Source organism: Argopecten irradians, unplaced genomic scaffold (genome assembly GCF_041381155.1).
Source record: "Argopecten irradians isolate NY unplaced genomic scaffold, Ai_NY scaffold_0123, whole genome shotgun sequence".
Classification (NCBI taxonomy): Eukaryota; Metazoa; Mollusca; class Bivalvia; order Pectinida; family Pectinidae; genus Argopecten; species Argopecten irradians.
In genome coordinates this window covers 4178-24710 of record NW_027187590.1, presented here as the reverse complement: position 1 = coordinate 24710, position 20533 = coordinate 4178, and the positions used below count along the sequence as shown (strand labels likewise).

The 20533-nt window shown below is 34.3% G+C and overlaps 1 protein-coding gene across 1 annotated transcript; it reads left to right on the top strand.

Moving 5' to 3' along the window:
• Positions 1-16871: 16871 nt before the first annotated feature.
• Positions 16872-19630, top strand: LOC138311809 (uncharacterized). The gene is made up of 2 exons (XM_069252996.1): positions 16872-17040; positions 19166-19630. The coding sequence occupies exons 1-2, from the start codon at positions 16910-16912 to the stop codon at positions 19317-19319; spliced, it is 285 nt and encodes a 94-aa protein (XP_069109097.1). The 5' UTR covers positions 16872-16909; the 3' UTR covers positions 19320-19630.
• The last annotated feature ends 903 nt before the right edge of the window (positions 19631-20533 follow it).

Sequence of the window (20533 nt, the reverse complement as noted above, 5' to 3'; positions counted from 1 at the left end):
GCCGGGTGCCCAGTTACAACGACCATCGAAATTTACTAATTATTAAGTTGACTTTAAATATCAGTTGAATAAAAATGGATCCTTCAGTAAAAAAAGGGGGCCCATGGTGGCAGAGAGCTAAGAAATCAGATAGTTGATGACAACGGACGTCTAAATGTGAACGAGGAAAAGTTGAAAAATATTGAGTCAGTCTGGAAAACACCTTTTAGATATTTGTTTGGGAGAGGAACTATTATTTTTAAAGGTTGGTATAAAAAGTTTGTTTGGTTTATATACATGTATTTGATGTCCATGAAAGATATTTCCATAGAATCATTTTTATTCTTTTAACGAGTTCTCACAGAAATACCAGATTATGAGCAAACTTTTTGCTATATCAAGGATTCACATATGCAATTAAAAATGATGTTAATTTCAGGTTTTGATATATAAGTAAAGATTATCGTGTGAAAATATGACAAAACTTACGCACATATAACTTGAAGTCGAACTATCGATCTTTGTCATTTGAGAAGAATTTGTGTAAAAACAGAAATATAAATGCAATTAAATAAATGAAGACCATGCATAGTAAACTGATATAGGCATATTTACATTATGTATAAACACATTTTTTTTTTTTTTATTAAAAATAATCATACAACAAGAGGGGTAATAAACAAATGTCTATAAATTATATACTTAAATTGTTTTTGAAGACTACTTACAGGTTCACAGGAGGTTGAGTTTCAAACAAATCTTCATACTGGCTAAGGTTTTATAACGACCCATTCGCATACAGATATAACCCCAGAATATGTTTCAGACATGACTAGAAGTTCATCATCAGTCAATCTAAGAGAAACTCTTTGGTCACAAATTGATTGACATCGGAAGGATAAGACTACTTAAAGGTAGTTGATCCAACTCCTTCATGGGGAAAGTAGATATGACACCCAGCCTATGGCTGTATATGGTTATGTTTAGTCTGTTACAACTGATGTTCTAACAACACGTGACGTCTGATGTCATAACATCACACGTGACGTGCACATCCCAATGGCCGAATGACCATGATTTATTTCGGTAGAAAAAAGTCACATGATCTAGATTTTTGATTACGTTATCCATACAGCCGAGGTTCCAAAATTAGATATGCTAGTCATTTGTCAATTCAAAACAGAACTATATCAAATTTATAACGAATTCATATCAGTTTATTAATATGCAACACTTGGACGGCTTTTGTTTCAAAACATTGTGTATGTATTTGAATTATCCAGTAAATTCAAACAGATTATATTACAGCGATTGTCTCGAATCTAGAGAGTAGGTACGACGAACAAATTTATGATCTAATAAAAGCTGCTGGTGCAGTGCCGATTTTGGAAGTTCTTTGTTAAAGTTGAAGCGCGAGAATGCTGCACAGCTCTTCGTAGCCATTCAACGCAAGCAGGGGCTCTATTCAAAAATGGATAAAAGTTTCGCGATAAATGAAATGTATAGTATGAACAAAATCTATAGTTAAGTGTCAAAAATCTAGTCTTTTATCGGTTATAATCTTTTCACAAATCAAATCTTTACCATAATCGCAATCCTGCTGCAAATCTTAAAATAGCATTATTGTATGTAAGACTGACACGGCGTTAAATTCCTCATGACCTAACGTCAAATTATGATAATGTATTAAGATTCATGACTCCACTAAAGTCAAACGTTATGTATGTATATAAGATTCATGACCTAAAGTCAAAGTTACTGTATGTATTAAGGATTCATGACCTAAAGTCATGTATTAGTCAAAGTCAAAGTTATGTATGTATTAAGATTCATGAGAAAGTCAAAGTTATGTATTCAAAGTTTTGTCAAAGTTATGTATGTATTAAGGTTCATGGACCTAAAGTCAAAGTTATGTATATTAAGATTAAAGTTATTCATGATCTCCATAAAGTCAAAAGTTATGTCTGTATTTTCGTTGACCCTAAAGTCAAAGTATGAAGTCAAAGTTCATGACATTCGAGTGAAGTGACCTAGATATGTGAAGGTATGTGATGTATTATTAATGTTCAGATTCAAAGTTATGCATGACCTAAAGTCAAAGTTATGTATGTATATACTGTATTCATGACCTAAAGTCAAGTTTATGTATGTATTAAGATTCATGACCTAAAGTCAAAGTTATGTCATGTATTAAGATTCATGACCTAAAGTCATGTCATGATTCAATGACCTAAAGTCAAAGTTATGTATGTATTAAGATTCATGACCTAAAGTCAAAGTTATGTAATGTATTAAGATTCATGACCTAAAGTCAAAGTTATTGTATGTATTAAGATTCATGACCTAAAGTCAAAGTTATGTATGTATTAAGAATCATGACCTAAAGTCAAAGTTATGTATGTATTAAGGTTCCTAATGTCATGACCTAAGTTATGTATGTATTAAGATTCATGACCTAAAGTCAAAGTTATGTATGTATTAAGATTCATGACCTAAAGTCAAAGTTAAGTATTAAGATTCAACCTATCAAGTCAAAGTATGTATGTATTAAGATTTCATGACCTAAAGTAAGTTATTAGTATTAGACTGATTCATGACGACCTAAAGTCAAAGTTATGTATGTATTATTGAAGGTTCATGACCTAAAGTCAAAGTTATGTATGTATTAAGGTTCATGACCTAAAGTTCAAAGTTATGTATGTATTAAGATTCATGACCTAAAGTCAAGAGTTATGTGCATGTATAAGATTCATGACCTAAAGTCAAAGTTATGTATGTATTAACGATTCATGACCTAAAGTCAAAGTTATGTTATGTATTAAGATTCATGACCTAAAGTCAAAGTTATGTATGTATTAAGATTCATGACCTAAAGTCAAAGTTATGTATGTATTAAGATTCATGACCTAAAGTCAAAGTTATGTATGTATTAAGATTCATGGACCTAAAGTCAAAGTTTATGTATGTATTAAGATTCATGACCGTAAAGTCAAAGTTTATGTATGTATTAAGACGCTTCATGACCTAAAGGTCAAAGTTATGTGATGTATTAAAGATTCCATGACCTAAAGTCAAAGTAATTGAGTATGTATTAAGATTCATGACCTACAAATGTCAAAATCAGTTATGTATGTATTAAGATTCATGACCTAAACAGTCAAAGTTATGTATGTATTAAGAATTCATGACCTAAAGTCAAAGTATGTATGTATTAAGATTCATGACCTAAAGTCAAAGTTTATGTATGTATTAAGATTTCATGACCTAAAGTCAAAGTTATGTATGTATTAAGATTTCATGACCTTAAAGTCAAAGTTATGTATGTATTAAGATTCATCGACCTAAAGTCAAAGTTTATGTATGTATATAAGATTTCATGACCTATAAGTCATAAGTTATGTCATGTATTAAGGCTTCATGACTAAAGTCAAAGTATTGTATGTATTAAGATTCATTGACTGCGATAAAGATTCAAAGTTTAGGTATGTATTTTAGGTTCTATTGAACCTAAAGTCAAGTAATTAGTATAGAGTTAAGAATTTCAAGACCTAAAAGTCAAAGTTTATGTATATATTTAGGTTTCATGACCTACAAGTTCACTACTCAGTTATTTATGCATTAATATCTTCATGACCTAAAGTCAAAGTTTATGTATGTAATTAAGGTTCATGGTGCGCGTATTTATTTAGCATTAAAACAAGTTTGGGCATTACAAATTCAGTATCATTCTTATTATTTATCTAGCGAGAACATTCCACGTTGCAATTAGGATAAAACGAAGTCATTTTAAGAGTCAAATCGCCCCTTATAAAATCGCTCGAAAACTTGATATTCCCGTATCGACCATACACGTCAGACCTTACAGAATCAAACCACCTGTATTTTTACATCTATTTGATTCTGATTTAAAACAAATAAACTATTTAAACACTTCCAATGTTACCTCACGATATCAAATGATTCCAAATCATAATATGATGATACACAACACCACTGGACATTGGCACGAGTTTTCTACTAACGGCTATTTTTTATTAGTGCAAATTAAAATTTTTTGTTTTTTAATTTAGTTTTATTTCTAACACGACTGCGCGTGTGCTTATTCTTAAAGGATATTTTCAACTAAATATCATCAGACAACTTGTATATTGTTGGAAATCAATGAAGATACAACTTTAGAAATATAACTAAAACCTCCCGTGCTCAATAGGCCAAAGTAAAAGCAGTACACAAAATTCAGTATTAGTTTGTTATGTTAAACGGGCGTATTCATGTTGAGCTCAAATAAAAACATTTGGTATTACTGAAGAACCATCATGAAAAGAGCGTTGACAGGTGTTAAGACTTTATGTGAATTGTTTATATCACTAAATATTATACTGTTTGTTGGAAATTACGTTACCAAATAGATGTAATTTGTTAAGAAACCATACAAACGTCCTTGCACCAAGCATTCGACGAATTCCCAACATTAGAGATGTTGTCCCATTTGTTATATGAGTCCGATCAACTATAATGTTCATACTGCGACGGAATCAATATGTTATTCATGATGGGTGACGGGGTTACATATTTGGCAGATTACTTACTACATAGACAAAAACAAAATATTGAGCCATCGATTAATCTACACACATTTTTGACCTCATTATGAGCGGAACTTTAACGTCGGTTTTCTTTTATTTTGAGGGGCCGCCCTGTGTAAACTACTTGCGATTTAAACTTAAAATCAGGTTTTGCAATGTTCTAGATAATAGTTTACTTCATGAGAATGCGTTTGAATAATATATGCCTTCATTTGTAATTTAACCTGTATTTGATATTATCTGAACCTCAAAACAATAGCGCATTGCATTCCGTCCAACGACAACAATATACACTTAAGTTATAAGACAGCTATTAACAGTCTGCGCTGACATCGTTTCAATAATTGTACTTTTGAAAAAAAATATCATTCACTGTGTTATAACGATACGAAAAACACCCGGGCATGTCTGTTATGTAACAATCACTTATGACGGGTAAATCGTTCAAAGCGACACATGCTAATTCTGGTAAGATGTTGAAATGACTCCGTGACGCCAGATATCATTGGATTGTCTGCCGTAGTTTTTCTACTTGTCACCCAGTTATACACATAAGGATGAACCAGGACAAGGTTTTTTCACCCAGTTATGTGTTACATAAAGTATTGAACTGGACAAAGGTTTTTCACCCAGTTATTGTACATAAGTATTGAACTGGACAAGGTCTTTTCACCCAGTTACATGTGTACATAAGTATGAAACTGGACAGGTTTATTCACCCAGTTATTGTACTTAAGTATGAACTTGGACAAGGTTTTTCACCCAGTTTTATTACACATAAGGATGAAATGGTCAAGGTTTTTTCACCCAGTTATTGTACATTAAGTAATGAACTGGACAAGGTTTTGTCACCCAAGTTATTGTACAATAAGTATGAACTGGACAAGGTTTTTTCACCCAGTTATTGTACATACAAGTATGAAACTGACAAAGGTTTTTTCACCCAGTTATTGTACAGGGGGGGGGGGGGGGGGGGGGGGGAGGGGGAGGGGGGGGGGTAAGTATGAATGAACTGGACAAGGTTTTTCACCCAGTTATTTTACATAAGGACTGAACTGGACAAGGTATTTTCACCCAGTTATTGTACCTAAGTAATGAACTCGGACAAGGTTTTTTCAACCAGTTATTGGTAACATAAGTGATGAAACTGGACAAGAGTTTTTCACCAGTTATGTACACATAAGTATGAAACTGGACCAAGGTTTTTCACCCAGTTATTACACATAAGGATGGAACTGGACAAGGTTTTTCACCCAGTTATATGTACATAATTACATATGAACATGGTACAAGTATTAACACCCAGTTTATTGTACATAAGTATGAACTGGAAGGTTTTTCACCCAGTTATTCGTACTTAAGTATGAACTGGGTGACCAAGGTTTTTCACCCAGTTATTGTACATAAGGTATGATCTGGACAAGGTTTTTTTTTCACCCAGTTATTGTTGACATAATTTTATTGTATGAACTGGTCAAGGTTTTTCCACCCAGTTATTAGTTTAGAACTAGACAATTTACACCATAATTGGACATAAGTATGTGACAGGACAAGGTTTTTTTCACCCAGTTATTGTACATAAGTATGAGACTGGACAAGGTTTTTCACCCAGAATTATTGTACATAAGTATGAACTGGACAAGGTTTTTCACCCAGTTATTGTACATAAAGTATGAACCTGGACAAGGTTTTTCACCCAGTTATTGTACATAAGTAATGAACTGGACAAGGTTTTTATCACCCAGTTATTGTACTTAAGGATGATCTGGACAAGGTTTTTTCACCCAGTTATTGTACCTAATTATGAACTGGGACAAGGTTTTTCACCCAGTTTATTGTATCATATGTATGAACTGGACAAGCGTTTTTTCACCCAGTCATTATTAGTACATAAGTATGAACTGGACAAAGTTTTTACCCCCAGTTATTGTTACATTAAGGATGAATCGAACCTGACAAAGGTTTTTCACCCAGTTATTACACATAAGGATGAACTGGACAAGGTTTTTCACCTTGTTATTGTATATAAGTATGAACTGTACAAGGTTATTTCACCCAGTTATTGTACATAAGTATGAACTGGACAAAGGTTATTTCACCCAGTTATTGTACATAAGTATGAACACTGGACAAAGGTTTTTCACCCAGTTATTGTACATAAGTAGATGAACTGGACAAGGTTTTTCACCCAGTTATTGTACATAAGTTATGAACTGGACAAGGGTTTTTCACCCAGTTATTGTACATAAGTGATGAACTGGACAAGGATTTTTGTCACCCAGTAATTACACATAAGGATGAACTGGCGACAAGGTTTTTCACCCAGTTATTGTACATAAGTATGAACTGGACAAGGTTTTTCACCAAGTTATTGTACATAAGTATGAACTGGACAAGGTTTTTTCACCCAGTTATTGTACATAAAGTATGAACTGGACAAGGTTATTTCACCCTCAGTTATTGTACATAAGTATGAACTGGACAAGGTTTTTCACCCAGTTATTGTACATAAGTATGAACGGGACAAGGTTTTTCAACCCAGTTATTGTACATAAGTGATGAACTGGACAAGTTTTTTCACCCAGTTATTGTACATTTAAGTATAGAACTGGACAAGGTTTTTTTTAACCCAGTTATTGTACATAAGTATCACTAGGACAAGGTTTTTCACCCAGTTATTGTACATAAGTATGAAATTGGACAAGGTTATTTCACCCAGTTATTTCACATTATGTATGAACTCGGACACAAGGAGTTTTTCACCCAGTTATTACACATAAGGATGAACTGGACAAGGTTTTTTCACCCAGGTATTGTACATAAGTATGAACTGGAACAAGGTTTTCACCCAGTTTATTACACTACATAAGGTATGAACTGGACAAGGTATTCATCAACCCAGTTATTGTACATAAGGATGAACTGGACAAGGTTTTTCACCCAGTTTATTGTACATAAGTATGAACTGGACAAGGTTTTTCACCCAGTTATATTACACAATAAGTATGAACCTGACAAGGTTTTTCACCCAGTTATTGTACATAAGTTATGAACTGGACAAGGGTTTTTTTCACCCAGTTTTATTACACATAAGTATGAACTGGACAAGGTTTTTCACCCAGTTATTACACATAAGTATTAACTGGACAAGGTTTTTCACCCAGTTATTGTACCTAAGTATGAAAACTGGGACAAGGTTTTTCACCCAGTTATTGTACATTAAGTATGAACTGGACAAGGGTTTTTCACCCAGTTATTTACACATAAGGATGAACTGGACAAGGAGTTTTCACCCAGTATTGTACCTAAGTATGAGTCTGAACAAGGTTTTTCACCCAGTCAATTACACAATTAGGATTGGACTGGACAAGGTTTTTCACACCAGTTATTGTACATAAGTAATGAACTGGACAAGGTTTTTCTCACCCAGTTATTGTACATAAGTATGAACTGGACAAGGTTTTTTCACCCAGTTATTGTACATAAGTATGAACTGGACAAGGTTTTTCACCCAGTTATTACACATAAGTATGAATCTGGACAAGGTTTTTCACCCAGTTATTGTACATAAGTATGAACTGGACAAGGTTTTTTTTCACCCAGTTATTGTACATAAGGATGAACTGGACAAGGTTTTCACCCAGTTATTGTACATAAGTATGAACTGGACAAGGTTTTTCACCCAGTTATTGTATATAAGTATGAACTGGACAAGGTTTTTCACCCAGTTATTGTACCTAAGGATAAGCTGAACAAGGTTTATCACCCAGTTATTACACATAAGGATGAACTGGACAAGGTTTTTCACCCAGTTATTGTACCTAAGTATGAACTGGACAAGGTTTTTTCACCCAGTTATTGTACATAAGTATGAACTGGACAAGGTTTTTCACCCAGTTATTACACATAAGTATGAACTGGACAAGGTTTTTCACCCAGTTATTGTACATAAGTATGAACTGGACAAGGTTTTTCACCCAGTTATTGTACATAAGGATTGAACTGGACAAGGTTTTTTCACCCAGTTATTGTACCTAAGTATGAACTGGACAGGTTTTTCACCCAGTTATTGTACATAAGTATGAAACTGGACAAGGTTTTTCACCCAGTTATTACACATAAGTATGAACTGGACAAGGTTTTTCACCCAGTTATTGTACATAAGTATGAACTGGACAAGGTTTTTCACCCAGTTTATTGTACATAAGTATGAACTGGACAAGGTTTTTCACCCAGTCATGGTACATAAGTATGAAACTGGAGACAAGGTTTTTCACCCAGTTATTACACATAAGGATGAACTGGACAAGGTTTTTCACCAAGTTATTGTACATAAGTATGAACTGGACAAGGTTTTTCACCCAGTTAATTGTACATAAGTATGAACTGGACAAGGTTTTTCACCCAGTTATTGTACATAAGTATGAACTGGACAAGGTTTTTCACCCAGTTATTACACATAAGTATGAACTAGACAAGGTTTTTCACCCAGTTATTGTACATAAGTATGAACTGGACAAGGTTTTTTCACCCAGTTATTGTACCTAAGGATGAGCTGAACAAGGTTTTTCACCCAGTTATTACACATAAGGATGAACTGGACAAGGTTTTTCACCCAGTTATTGTACCTAAGTATGAACTGGACAAGGTTTTTTCACCCAGTTATTGTACATAAGTATGAACTGGAACAAGGTTTTTCACCCAGTTATTACACATAAGTATGAACTGGACAAGGTTTTTCACCCAGTTATTGTACATAAGTATGAACTGGACAAGGTTTTTTCACCCAGTTATTACACAATAAGTATGAACTGGACAAGGTTTTTCACCCAGTTATTGTACATAAGTATGAACTGGACAAGGTTTTTCACCCCAGTTATTGTACATAAGTATGAACTGGACAAGGTTTTTCACCCAGTCATGGTACATAAGTATGAACTGGACAAGGTTTTTCACCCAGTTATTACACATAAGGATGAACTGGACAAGGTTTTTCACCCAGTTATTGTACATAAGTATGAACTGGACAAGGTTTTTCACCCAGTTATTGTACATAAGTATGAACTGGACAAGGTTTTTCACCCAGTTATTACACATAAGTATGAACTGGACAAGGTTTTTCACCCAGTTATTGTACATAAGTATGAACTGGACAAGGTTTTTCACCCAGTTATTGTACATAAGTATGAACTGGACAAGGTTTTTCACCCAGTCATGATACATAAGTATGAACTGGACAAGGTTTTTCACCCAGTTATTACACATAAGGATGAACTGGACAAGGTTTTTCACCCAGTTATTGTACATAAGTATGAACTGGACAAGGTTTTTTCACCCAGTTATTACACATAAGGATGAACTGGACAAAGTTTTTCACCCAGTTATTACACATAAGGATGGAAATTCGTTACCAATAATTTGTTAAGAAACCACAACGTCTTGCTCAAGCATTGGAATTCCAACACTAGAGTTGTTGTCCTTTGTTATATGAGCCGTCACTATAATGTTCATACTGACGGATCATTATGTTTATAATGGTGACGGGGTTACAGATTTGGCAGATCTACTACATAGACAAAACAAAATTGGAAAATAATCAACACATTTTGACTTCTTCTTCGACCTTTAACGGCGTTAATCTTACAGGCGATTTAAACTTAAATCAGACTTAGCAATGTTCTAGATAATAGTTTACTTCATGAATGCGTTTGAATAATGTATGCCTTCATTTGTAATTTAACCTGTATTTGATATAATCTGTACCTCAATATGAGCATTGCATTCCGTCCAACGACAACAATATACACTTAAGTTATAAGACAATATTTACAGTCTGCGCTGACATCGTTTCAATAACTGTACTTTTGAAAAATATCATTTCACTGTGTATAACGATACTAAAACACGCGGGGCATTTCTGTTATGTAACAATCACTTTGGCGGTTTAAAGCGTTCAAAGCGACACAAATTCTGGAAGATGATGAAATGACGTGACGCCATTATCATTGGATTGCCTGTCGTAGTTTTCTACTCTCCATAAGGCTCCTCTCCGAAAATACCATGACAGGTCAGGGCTATTAGTCTTTCCAATTTGATTAGCTAGTATTTATATAACGTCCTGGGGATACTGTCTTCCTTTTCAAAATGGCATCTGAATATTTTTTCGAAGAAAAACATCAATTTTTAACCTTTCTTTAGTAGTCATAATGCTTCGTCCGTTGCGTTGGCCGTGCGCCGTCCGTAAACTTTTTCATTCAATCGACTTCTTCTCAATAACCGAAAGGCCTATGGTACTGATATTTGGCCTGTGGCACGTCGGAATTATGTACTACCAAGTTTGTTAAAATGAATTACCTTGACCTTCTTTCAAGGTCACAGGGGTCAAATAGGCTAAAATTTTGAAACATTCATTAGAATTAAATATTTTTCTATGACGTCAAATATACTGGCGACGTCAAAGATTTTTTAATTTTCTATGACGTCGTTAGTATTGTAAATGTCATAATTCGCCAGGCTACTTATCTCATGCCGTCAGGTTAATGGTTAAAATTTAAGGTTGGTTTTACTTGTAAAATACATTCTGTTTTACTAATTTTATACTGATCGATGCACGTACTCGAAACCAACTTTCAAGTATGCTATGAAGATTTTGACTTCAAATGAAGGGTGTTGAACACTTTAAGTTGTATAATCTATGACGTTCTCCGTATTGTGTCGCCATGATAAACCGTGTTCCACAGTTTATCGATCATGATGATCCTTTGGTTCGCCAACTATTCGCTCAGAATTCGCTCAGATGACATCATTGGTAAGCTGAGGCTAGCTTGTGAAGATGTATTATGGTTTCTTCAAACAATATCATAGTGTACCCCTAACGCATACTATGAACTTCCGGTTGCTTAAAAGGATACATTGACAGATATTTCATAATGGTTGAAATCCTTTACCGTTGATAATGGATCATGAGAATATACACATTGCTACTGTTCCTCATACTTTGGGCGATACTGACAAATATATAAGTGCCAGACACTGGGGTAAGAAAATACCATTTATGTATGATAACATTAATCAAAACTTCTCCACAATTTTACCTCATACAACGATGCTGACCAAAGACATAGCTTATCCAATTCAACTAGATATAATGTATATATGCTTGAAAAAAGGGATTTACGTTATTCATGTTCCTATGGAAACCATAGAATTTTATCACGAATAACCAAGGTATCAATTTATTCTGCATGGTATGTCCATTTTTTTCGAAAACTTCTTCGATTTTCGTTTTAAACATCTTGATCCACATCCATGTCACCAAAAACATTGTATGAAGTCTCCACCTTTTAGTACTTTTTTAATTTTTTTTTTATGTTTTAAGTACCCTTTTTCTGTGATGTTAATGTTGACTGTGTCATCTTGTTATTGTCTTCGGGGAAAGGGAGGTAATTCAGCATTTTGTTCTTTGACAAATACGCTTGCAAAGTAGTGGTTTAGTGTATCAGCTATTTCCGTGCTGTTGGTTGTTACTTCGCTGTTTTTTTCTCCTATGCTTGATCTTACTCTGGATTTGGATTTGACATGAAACGAGAATAGTTTTCGATTTGTTTTGATCTTCCCGGCTAGGTCCTTTTTATAATTGTATTTCGAGGATCGTTTTTGTTTTGTAGCAACGTTTCTGGCAGATTTGTAAAGTCTGAAGTTATCTTCTGTCTTACAGTGTAGTGTTTGATCCAGAGACGATTTTTAGCTCGGATGACTGACTTGGCTTCATAACTCAATTCATGATTTTGAGGTTTGTTGGAGTTACTCCCCTTACTCACTGATATAAATGTCTCTATAATATTGTTAAGTTGAACAGTAAGGAAATTCCAAGCTACATCAACATCTTGGATTGGCGGATCGCCAGCCGATGTTTAAGCCACGCCCCCAACGATTCAAGGGAGATCACTCCTGTTTGCTCCGACATCGGCAATGTAAACAAGATGGCGACCGCCAAATTTTCAGATGACTTTTCATCCATAATTACCTTATTAACCAATCATTCAACAAAAACGAAGGACGATATCGTTTGTCAGTGATTTTAAAATAAAAACTGTAAAATTGTCAATTGATATTTTGCAAACTTTCACACATGTATATTGCAGTCAATGCAAGTCAGAGCACCTGTATTCTGTAAATATTGAAGTAGGCATATCGCTTTCTAAAACCGTGTTGAATGACATTCATTATTCATGGTTTAAAGCATGGTTAGTACTTATTGTGTGTGGAAAAGTATCTCCAATTCAGCTTTGTTTCTTCTTTATTCCCCTAGTATTTCCAGCTATAATTCCAGTATATTTTGCATGTATTTTTTCTGTCTTCTGACAAGGTCTGTAGACCATTTTTCAAAAGCCTAATAAGGGCCCTATATTTTTAAAACTTTTTTTCAAATATATGTTGAGGTAGGCCTAATAATCATGGCAGGATTTTTTTCATAAATAAAAACACTTAACTAGACAGTAAATAAATTTAATGATTTAATGAACATATAAATTTAAAAATCAATAATACCAAAAAAAAAAAAAAAAAAAATCACAGAGTATTAATTAAGGTAGAATATTGATGTGCAATGAATGATGTTCATTAGAATTTTAATATTAATTAATAGAAAAATCTGTATCTATTGTCATTATAACATTACAAATGTTGAAATACACACAATTGATATATAAATATTTTGTTCAATTCATATACAATATATGCATTAAATGTTCATTAAAAGCACACTGAATATACATGAATCAAATGTTTCATTTTACAGCATGGATGGGCTGTTCCCATGTACTGGCACTTATCATGATCCTCACCAAGATAGTTATAACTGTACATGTATATATATGTGCTGAATATGTCAACTCTTTCATGACTGACATGTACAACTGGTTGTATGTTTTCCTCTTCAACTTGTTCCTCAATCAATGGCACTCTGTTTGAAAATAAATAAACAGAAAAAAATTAATTCCATGTCTTTATTTATTGCATATCTCTCAGTCAATTTTCAATTTAGCTGATATCCAGCAAGTATCATATTCAAATAGGGTTCACTTCTTTACAGAAGATACCTGTTACCTAGTAAGGAAAATTTCTTAGCTTTAGATTTTCCTATAACTTAGATGAAATGCTCTACATTGGAAACTTTTAAGTTAAGAATAACTTAATATTCTTAAGTTAAGTTAAGAAATGTTCATGAAACATTGAAATTAGGGTCTATAAATAAATCAAATCAGACATCACAATGACTTTCAGACTGATTAATATGCATGTACACAGATTATAAAAAAATCACAGACATGATGCAACAAATGATAAAATTGATATGGTTAATATTGTAACTATACATGTATAGGAACCTGATCACTTCTCAAAGCTGTTTTCAGCAGGGTGTGGCAAACTTGTACATAAAAGTACAATACACCAGATTAAAACAAATATATAGGTCACATTTCAATAATAAGAGACATTAAATACATGAATTATTAAGAAAGGTTGGGGTATAGATTTTGGAATGCACATTTTGAAAAAAAAATATCAATAATCTGTTTAAAATAAATTATTTAATTAAATATATTCTATTGCATTATCAAATATGTACTTTAAAACATTATATAATGAAACAGACTGTGGATCAGGGATGGTTGGCCCTCCATGTTTAAAGTGATGATCAGGATTAAAAAAGATACATATATAGTATATAGTGTAAGAATTCAAATAATTACTTTCAAGCAACTTTAATTATAAGAGGTACTAAGTTTTTTTTTCATCTTAGGAAGTTTTACATAAATCAGAAACTTAAATGCATTGTGTAAAGGTTTCAGTGTGTTAGGAATATTAATGTATGTACTACATGTACACAGTTTTTTCACTCCCTATAAAAATGCACTAACTAGTACTGATAATGCATCATTGAATCCTTGATTTTATCTAGTCACTAGGCTACACATTGTATATGCACTTGACTTGTCATATTTTTTTTAACAAAATTGGAATTAGAATGACATTAATGTACTAAAGTACCTATGGCAATCGTACATTGTATATAGACCATGAATACAGACATAACGAGGCCCTATTGACATAAAAATATGTTCGTCTAAACCATACACATGCATGTACAGGTATCTAATAACTATAACGTTAGCTAGTCTCTGGTATTGTACACTTTGGGCCTATATATAGGAAGTTCAGTCACGGCCACACAAGTTACCGACTTTATACCTTCAGAAATCAGTAGGTCTTGATGGTAACAAATTTAGAGCTCACACTTCTTGATGATCTGTATAAAATATGACATATGCACAACAGAATATTTTATGAGTTACTTACATACAGTTTTACCTTTGAACACATGTGTAACACGTAGACGTGCTTTCAGAACATCAGCTGTTGCCTCGGGCGGTTTTATCCACTTGTCCAGCGATCTTCCAGGTTCAGGAAAGGGGTTTAATAAAACATTTCTAACAAATTTATCAGGATGTCGATTGTTGCTGTTATATTTATCCCAACGCCAACGCTAACCCGCATTTTCAAATTACACACGCCGTACAAGTCTACAGTGTTGACGTAAACAAATGGCTGTGATGTCGGAGCATTCGAATTGGCGGCTAAGGTCACGTGCAAAAGGGGGCGGTACCAAGCAGTTTGATTGACAGCTGGCGATCCGCCAATTGAGTCTAGGTTATGACAGTCTATCTTTCTATCCTGTCGAAGCTACTTTTAATATTAACGCGCTACATTGAATATGTCTGTATCCCATTGCGTTCATACCACCTTTAACGCAATCAAAACACTGTTCAATCTCTATTTGGACTCAATGGAAGTTGTATCCGGTTTTTTTCTGTTTTTTTTTCTTCTTTTTTTTTCTCTCTTTTAGTTGAGTTTCCCTTGGTTGTTGTCGTTCCATGTTTTGACTGGTGCTACTCTGGGGATTTCCTCGTGGAGCACCTCTGTTTGAGGCTTGGAGGTTTCGGCGAGGATTTTTGGCAGCAAATTTTCAGAGAACTTGAGTTTGAGCATTCCCCAAACATCGGATTACAGTTCGTACTACGTACAGTTGATTTTGTTGCATCTTCTTTTACTAAAGTTTGATACCCCTGGTCTTGTAATGCTTTTTGTCATTTCTTTCCTCTGTACCTGTGTTAAGTCCCGTGTTAAGATTACATGCCTCAAGTTCTCTGGTACAGAGCATTTTATTTGGCGAGCCTTCTCAAGCAATGAATTTCTTTTTCTTTTTTTTTCTATGACAGCATATATAGTGATATGTTTTGTTCCCGTTTTCTTTTCCCCGTCCTAAGCTGGGCAACAATAGCGAGGTCATTTATTCCTAGTGATGAGGCAATTGTCTGTCCTAAAGTTCCGTGAGCCTGGCATCTACTAAAGAATTAACATTTGTTGTTAGGGTTGTCTGGATGTCGTGCTTGGCCTTGGTGATTTCGTTTTGTACCGGCTGTGGAGTTTCTACTTCCAGTTTATTGACTCTCACGTCTATTTCTTTTAAACGTGTTTCGTTGTTTATCATTAGTTTCCTCGTTGAGTCGTCAATGCTTTGTAATGTCGGTTGAATTCTTTTACATCTGAAGTACCTACTTTTTTATTACCTGCTATGTGAGTGTAAACTTCTTTAGGGATTCCAGTACAGACTTGACAGAAACATAGACCACATCAGTCACATTCAATATGATTTGTATCATTTCTCAGTTGTAAGTCACACTCCAAAATACTTTAATCCTGAGCAATCTCTTGTTCTCTTGCTGATGTTAGATTGGTTGTTATCTTCACTACTACTGTAATCCATTTTGATAATATTAATTTATTTATATTTATATAAATTATATGATTTACACATCCCGAAGACCATGTGTATAAATCACTAAAAATCAGAGAGCGGAAGGCATTGGAAAATTAATTTTGGTCTCTGAAATTGAGAAAAAAAAAAGGAAAAAATTCTCAATGTCCTCACAGTAGGATGACTATAGTTCCCTGTTTAAATATAGGTAGCAAAGGACTTGTACAGCATGATAATAAATGTAGATCAGCATTACCCCGTGTCTTGATGCCCAGCACTGTACTTTACAGTACTTTCAGTACTTTGATTTTTTTATTTCATGATAAATATTTAGTTTGAACAAGATATTAGCAAGTCATATTTCTTCTGTTCGTAAATTAGTTTATTGGTTATTAAAAATATAAATATTTCATCGGTTGAAACCCATATTGGACCTAGGATAAACTTCGGATAACATTATACGAAACTACGGATCTGGATTGTATGCCAGTCAGTGACATTGACCTCTGCGGAGATAAGCAAGATGGGACAAACACAAAGTGAGCCGATGCCTAAACTGGAACACTGGTCAACATACAAAATTGATGGAATAAAAGGATTAGAAGAATACAAAAGGGTCCTTGATTCCAAGGGACTTAAGGACCCATGGATAAGGTACTATCATATATGTTTGAGTAAGGCGAGCTTGTTCAAGTTGGTTTTCGATGACCTGGTCCGTTTTCGTGTATTTGGAGCAACTAGCTGCGGAACAACCGGTTCGACTGTTTGTAAAAGTCATTATTTCAAGTGTAAATCCTGACGGACCTGCAGTTTATGATACAGACCTGTGAGGGCTTTGTCAAGGCTCGTCTGAAAACAATAACAAATCACCAGTTCCGTCTTTAATTCAAAAACGAATAAAATTAGTTGCAACCAGTCAGACCGCATTTATAATCGAAAACGGCCTTGCTATGCTTGTACAGAAGATTATACCGTAGTCTGCTATAGTACAGATATTAGGCCTATAGCTTAAAGGTAGGTTTCGCCCAACCAAATAAATATTTTTTTTTGTGAAATGCGATAAGCGGAAGAAAAGATGAAAAATACATATTAAAATATCTCAATTTAATTTCTTCATGTGTTTGAGATTGAACAAATGTGTCTTGAATACAAAATTGAAGGAAATCCTTGATTTATTACGGTGTCCGTCAGACAAAATAATATGCAAATGAAGCTGCGATGGATTGTGTTGTCAAAGTTTGACGCATGCGCATTGTCATGCACTAAAAGTAAACAAAATGGCTACACGAAAGTGTGCGCGATGAAAAAAATATATCTGAATCGGCAACAAAGTGGAGGAAATTATAATGGATTAGGTAGCACCCTAGGATATCTATAGGGAATTAAATTCAGAGATGGCATGTAGCAATAGAAGAAACAGAAGCCACATCTCAAGCGGAACTTGCCGGGATCTGTTGGGACTCGTGTAACGGCATTGCACGTGGTGAGTTAAATTTCAACACATATGCCAGCGCACAAACAGCCGCAGACTAACTACGTGTATATTTGGTGTACAAAGTTAGCGAGCGTATTGATATGTATAAACAGTCCCTCGCACTTCGATTTGTTGTTGTTGTTTTTTAACTAAACATGCCGTGGCAAGACTGTCACTTCTATCTGACATTTTGTTGCACGCTTCCGTTTGTTGCTGTGGCCTCGTTTTGGAAAAAATACGTCATGTTCTATGTAAAGCTTGACTTCGCTCTATTTTTAGAGGAGTATTTTCCTGGTCAAGCTAGGCAACTGACCACCCATATTGTTAGCTGTATGCATTGAAAATGATCCGAAGATTATATCTATGTATAGGATAAATTTCAATTTCGTAGTCTTTATATTTCATTGGGCGAAACCTACCTTTAACAAAAGGTACTTCATTATTTAAAGTAAGTCCTTACAGGAAAGTTTGACGGATAGCTATAGTTCGGTGCACAGAAATGGCATAGATCTTCTGACAATTTATTTTGGAAGAAAAATAATTTTTTTCACGAGGATGCTTTCACATTCAAAGTAAAAGGATAATCAGTTTTATGTTGTTTATGCTGACCAGTTTCCTCCCTAATATACAAAGTATATATCTATATACAATGACAAGTTTGTAAAATACATGTAAACATTTAACAAAAATCTTCCTAAACTTACTTGTACTTAATAAGATTTGGTACACAGAACCCTGACAATATTAAAGGGGAGTAGAGTAAACGATATAGGGCTCTTCTATGTCTGCAATCATAATCTAGAGATCTCCAGATGTTTAAGAGTTTTGAAGGTTCAGTGTATCATCTATGATATTCGTGGACCAATATATACTAGAACTGTTGCTAGAGTGGAGTTGCTAGATCTTGTAATAGAGCGTAACGTGGAGCATGGTAGTGGAGCAGAATTACAAGTCAAATTTTAAATAGATTGTCGCCAACTCATATGTACTTGTATGATCACACAAGAATTTCCAGACATTTTTGTGGATATCAGCATGATATATATATTAATAATGTCTTCTATCAGAAGATGATTTTGTTGACATCGATTTGCATGGTAATCGTACAGATGCCATGATGAAAATTGATTGCTGGTATAGACCTTTCGTTCATCCTTAAATACTAATTGTAACATTGTAGGTTGGGTAATAAAGATTTGACTTTATCAAATACTGGATCAGGAATCTACTATACTCATCATGTTGTTGATACAAGCATTTGGTGGATAAAGCATGGTAATTGTTATATTTTCTGTTTGATTTCAGGAATGAAGTTTGGAGGTTTCGTTACGTTGCCCCTACAAGCAAAGCCGGCTATATGAGACTCGTAGGGTATGCGGCCATCACTGGTGCAGTGTTAGTGTTTATAAGGAATAACTTTGTCAAGAGAGACAGTCATAACGAACCATACATTTTATAGGACTCAACAAAAGGAGTGCAAAGAACCAGCGGTAACAGCAGGAATGGTGTTAGCAGAAGGGAGATAACTTTAGATCAAGTGGAGACAACTCTTTTGATGAAGCAGAGATAACTTTCCCTCCAGTGTAAATTTAATATAAAATAACTAGAACGTGTGGTTGATGACAAGAGACATGTGTGACTATTACAGAGACAAAGGTGGCATTTTCTGTTATTTATAGAAAAGAAAATTTGTATAAAGCAAAATGTATAGTATGCAAATTATGAACATTATTGTTGCTCATAGATCTTTAAAATAAAAAGTCGAATTGATGAATGTCTTTTAAACTTTTAATGTCCTCTATATAGCTCTGCATGAGTGATGTGGGAGCTTTATTGTAAAGACCGTTTCATAGGCCTTCCTGTCTGGCCATCTATAAATGGTTTCCAAAATTTCTTTGAAGTTGAAATTGCTCATGCATATGGTATAGCTGATGGGTAAGTAAATGTGCAAAAGAGATTTGAATTTTCCCTGAGACATCAAAGATGACCACTGTGACTCAAAACTCAAAACATTGTCTGATTTTAGATTTCGTCCAAGTAATAAGTCGCACTGGAACATAGTCTGCACCTTTGATGTTCAGGAAGAAAGCAGCGACTTAATACTTTGGTAATATACAGTATACACTACTGGCAGGCGACCAGTTCTCGCCGAGTACCAATTCTCGCCATCACATCTGTTTCTGTACGATTTACTTGCAAATTTAGCCAATAAAGCCTCCTCCTGAGAGAAAACACTACTATGCTGATTTCCACAAAAAAATTGTCTCAAAATTCTTCTGTTGGCATACAAGTACATATGCGATGGCGAGAATTGGTACTCGGTGAGAACTGGTCGCTTGCCACTATATACCAAACGGTGACATCTTTGATGTTATGAGAAAATGGATGATATGTAGATATATCTTGATGGTTTGATTTGTTATTTAGAGGCTAGTGATAATTAAAAATCAATGTTTCTCTGATTTCTAATTTCAAGATAGGGAAGTATGGGAACTATCAGCATATTCGTAAAAGGAAAACAAATGGCATATTCCATTGTTACTTAGATGTATTGTGCATGAACTTTGAACTCAAATGATATGAGTTCTGATTGATCAGCTGTTGAATTTTTATATAATGGTTCAGATTAAATTGACTGTTGAATTTTAATAGGTTCTAATTGAATCAGTTGCT

Excerpts from the sequence above, each read along its gene's own strand:
- LOC138311809 (XM_069252996.1), top strand. The coding sequence starts at position 16,910 with ATGGGACAAACACAAAGTGAGCCGATGCCTAAACTGGAACACTGGTCA. Across the intron at positions 17,041-19,165 it reads CTTAAGGACCCATGGATAAG|GAATGAAGTTTGGAGGTTTC; the intron begins GTACTATCATAT and ends GTTTGATTTCAG.